Here is a 4,461-nt window from a genome sequence, read left to right on the forward strand (position 1 = left end):
CAGGACCTATGACGCAGACATCATGGCAGTGGTCAATGACACAGTTGGAACCATGATGACCTGTGGCTTTGATGACAGCGTTGTGAAGTTGGTATCATCATAGGTATAACATCCATTTACCTCCCACCAGACCATTAAAGGACCCCCCCCCCCCCCCCACAAAAGAAGTTGGTGCCATTATTTCAATGTAATTTCCTGTCTTAGAGAGAAAACACGTTTAGAAAACACGTTTAGCTTCCACCTCTGAAGAATGAAAAGGCTACTTATACATATTTATGAATTGGGTGTAGGAATTTCCACTGGAGTTAAACATCAACAAATAGGGCACCTAGCATGCTAACCTTATCTAGCTAGCTAGCTAGCTTGCTAACCATATCTAGCAGGCTAATGTTGTCTGTTGTTGCTGTTTTTTTTTAACTACACTGTATTCAAAAGATTAGCCAGCTCGATCGATGGCTTGTTCTGGAGCTGGATTTGTCATAAGCATTGATTTGGGAAAACTTCGTCACAGATGAAACCACTGGTCTATCTTTGACTTTGCCATCTATTGTTATTGCCAAAGTTTTGACATCTTCCATAATTGCGGCCGCGAATAACCACCATAGAAATAGTTTGACAAATAAGATGAAAGCTCGATAATATCCATAACTATAGAAAAATAGCTGATATGCGTTTTTCTTCATTGTAATGGACATGGTGCAACTTTTCGTAGGTAGGCTGCTGACAGGCTTTGGCTGCGGTACAGCAAAGCCAAGACAGCCCTTGCTCATGGTTTCTCACATGGGAAGTGAAATTATAGGCTAATGACTTTGCTCAAATCATGCACGCTGCAAATTACATGTAACTAACAAATTTCATGTAACTAACAAATTACATGCACCCTTACATTTTTTCTCCATGGCTCAGGTGACCAAGTGGACACAAGACTGTTTGGCTCATGTCAGTCACGAAGAGGAATAACTTTGCAGCTGTTTCTGATTAACTTTTACTTGGTCACAATCCCGGATCCGGGAGCACCCTCATCAGTAAAAAAGCTGACTAAGCATAGCCAAGCATAGCGCCACAAGTAAATACTACGCATCTAAAATATCATGAACACAAGTCCAAGACACCAGATGAAAGATACACATCTTTGTGAATCCAGCCATCATTTCTGATTTTTTAAAATGTTTTACAGGGAAGACACAATATGTATTTCTATTAGCTAACGACGATCAAAAAGACACAACTTTTTTTTCCCACCATTTTTTTACTGCATAGGTAAGCTATCAAAATTCGACCAAATAAAGATATAAATAAGTCCTAACCAAGAAACAACTCATCAATGACAGTCGATAAATTTGAAAAAGTGGATTTCTACCGGTGTGGGTGTTTAATTATATTTATTCCAAAATGTTCAATCCTTTTGTCAAAACAGATAGTGCTGTGTTTGGTTTCAATGTGCCCTTGCTGATCACCCTTTTACCCTATTTTTGTTCAAGCCGAGCTGAAGCTCATTGGGTACACTTTTACTTTTGCATTACTCCCGTGTTGTTTGTTGGTGTCTCCTTAGGCACAGGTACTAATGCTTGTTACATGGAGGAGCTAAGGCACATTGACCTGGTGGAGGGAGACGAGGGCAGAATGTGTATCAACACAGAGTGGGGAGGCTTTGGGGACGATGGAATGCTGGAGGACATTCGCACAGAGTTCGACAGAGAAATTGACAGGGGCTCTCTAAACCCAGGGAAACAGCTGTATGTCCCACATATTAATACACTATAAATCAGACCTTCCCAAATTTCTTTAAGACATGCAATAATCAGTTAAGTGCATTGATAGATAGTAGTAGCCATCTTTTATGTCACCTTTTCCCTCAGTTTAGCAACATATTGTATCTTTTTCTCTCCAGGTTTGAGAAGATGGTCAGTGGGATGTACATGGGCGAACTTGTGCGACTCATCCTGGTCAAGATGGCCAAAGAGGGATTTTTGTTTGAGGGTCGGATAACGCCTGAACTTCTTACCAAAGAGAAATTTGAAACCAAACACGTTTCTTCCATTGAAAAGTAGGTGTCAATCAGTTTTATTTTCTTTAGGGTCTAGATGACTTGTGTCATGTAGCCATTTGCAAACTGAGCACTGCTTTGAGACTGCACACCATTACAGTACACCTTTGTAATGTTATTTGCCACCACTGAGCTCATCTCTTCTCCGAACCTGTCACTGTCCAGGAGTAAAGAAGGCCTCACTAAAGCCAAGGATATCCTAGGTCGCCTGGGCGTGGAACCATCCGCAGATGACTGCATTGCTGTGCAGCACGTATGCACCATAGTCTCCCACAGATCAGCCAACCTCATCGCTGCCACTCTGGGCGGCATRCTCTCCAGGCTAAAGGACAACAAAGGGAACCCTCGCCTACGCACAACTGTGGGCATCGACGGCTCTCTCTARAAGATGCACCCGCAGTGAGTAGCCTATACCAGTAGAGGGCCCCCTGGGTACAAGGTAGACTGTACCCAGCTCTTATTGTGCATCTTAATTGTGTATCTTGCGTTGAAGCTATGCAATTRTGTGAAATGGCTTAAGGAATACCACAATGGACTTTGAAAAAGAGACATTGATACAGAATACAGATGTCAAAGTTATATTTTAGGTACTAGGGCCAAGAGCCTGAGTTGTGTTGAGAAAAGGTTGAGTTACACGTGAGAATCCAAGGTCAGGATTTTTGTCTGACTGAGAATCACCCTCCCCATCTCCTCAGATATGCCCGGCGTCTCCACAAAACAGTCCGCCGCCTAGTTCCTGAGTCAGATGTCCGCTTCCTGCTCTCAGAGAGCGGGAGCTCCAAGGGCGCTGCCATGGTGACCGCCGTGGCCTACCGGCTGGCTGACCAGCGTTGTCAGATCACAGAGACCCTGGCTGAGTTCAGACTGACCAGTGACCAGCTGCTGGAGGTGAAGAAGAGGATGAGGACGGAGATCCAGAACGGCCTTGGGAAAAAGACCCATAACAGCGCCACCGTCAAGATGTGGCCCACATATGTACTCAGCACACCAGATGGATCAGGTGAGAGAAGTTCAACTTGGATTTAAACTAGTTTGCCAGACTGTGAATCTACCAGTTGACCAGAGTGGTTTAGCTCTGTGACAAAACATTTAGATTAATTCCATTACAGTTTTTTCCAACTGCTTACACAGAAAATCTTTTCATGTCACACGATTTTTGAAACCTCTCACTCAAAGTGCAAAACTACACACCAAATATCCAAAACCATAAGCTATTTCTCAGCCTTTTACTCAGTTGTCAATTGCATAAAACACTTTTTTCAAAACACTACACACAATTCTCTACCTAAAACACAAAAATCTAACAGGAAGTGACTTGCTTTCCTTTTCCAAACACAAKCAATCAAAATGCTACACTTATTCACTAGGTCACACACACACTCCTCACATGTGCAAACACTAATAGCTTAACTGATCACTAACCAATCACTGCTTTACTGTAGTATAGGCCTATAAATAGGTCAAAGGTCAGATTACCTGTTGTAGGGTAATGGCACAGGCAGGAGCCCAGCCAAACACGAGTTGCAATAATCCAGACGGGAGATGACAAGTGCCTGGATTAGGATCCTGCGCCGCTTCCTGTGTGAGGCAGGGTCGTACTCGCGAATGTGGTAGAGCTAAGTAATACAGGAACGGGTCACCGCCTTGATGTGAGTTGAGAACGACAGGGTGTTGTCCAGGATACGCAAGGTTTAGCTGTCTGGGGAGGAGGACACAAATGGAGTTGTTCAACGTGATGGCGAGATCATGGAACGGGCAGTCCTTCCCGGGAAGGAAGAGCAAGCTCCGTCTTGCCGAGTCAGCTTGAGGTGGTGGATCCGTCATCCATACGTGATATGTCTGCGCAGACATGCAGAGATGCGATTCGCCACTGGTTTCAGAGGGGGAAGGAGAAGATTAATTGTGTGTCGTCTGCAATAGCAATGATAGGAAGAGGTCATGTGAGGAGATGACAGAGCCAAGTGACTTGGTGTATAGCGAGAATAGGAGGGCCTAGAACAGAGCCCTGGGGGACACAGTGGTGAGAGCACGTGGTGGGAGACAGATTCTCGCACGCCACCTGGTAGGAGGACCTGTCAGGTTGGACGCAAATCCAAGCGTGCCGCGCCGGAGATGCCACGCTCGGAGAGGGTGGAGAGGAGGAAATCGATGGTTCACTAGTATAAAGGCAGCCGATAGGTTCTAGAAGGATGAGAGCAGAGGAGAGAGAGTTAGCTTTAGCAGTGCGGAGCCCTCCGTGACACAGAGAAGAGCAGTTCCAGTTGAAGTGACTGGTCTTTGAACTGACTATTTGGATCAAGAAGGTCATTCTGGAGGAGATAGCAGGAGACGTCTGGCCAGGACGGCACGTTAAGGAGTTTGGCAGAGAAAGAAGAAGGGTACTGGTCTGTAGTTGTTGAGCTCGGAAGGGATCG

General features: G+C 44.9%; 1 protein-coding gene across 1 annotated transcript in view; it reads left to right on the forward strand.

Annotated features, from left to right (window-relative positions):
• Positions 1-4,461, forward strand: part of hk1 (hexokinase 1) — a 47,646-nt gene that overhangs the window by 34,509 nt on the left and 8,676 nt on the right. Inside the window, 6 exon segments of the mRNA XM_070448614.1 lie at positions 4-74; positions 77-103; positions 1,553-1,736; positions 1,892-2,047; positions 2,213-2,446; positions 2,743-3,047. Coding sequence (XP_070304715.1) covers positions 4-74; positions 77-103; positions 1,553-1,736; positions 1,892-2,047; positions 2,213-2,446; positions 2,743-3,047 — 977 coding nt within the window.

Source organism: Salvelinus sp. IW2-2015, linkage group LG18 (assembly GCF_002910315.2).
Source record: "Salvelinus sp. IW2-2015 linkage group LG18, ASM291031v2, whole genome shotgun sequence".
In the NCBI taxonomy this organism is placed as follows: Eukaryota; Metazoa; Chordata; class Actinopteri; order Salmoniformes; family Salmonidae; genus Salvelinus; species Salvelinus sp. IW2-2015.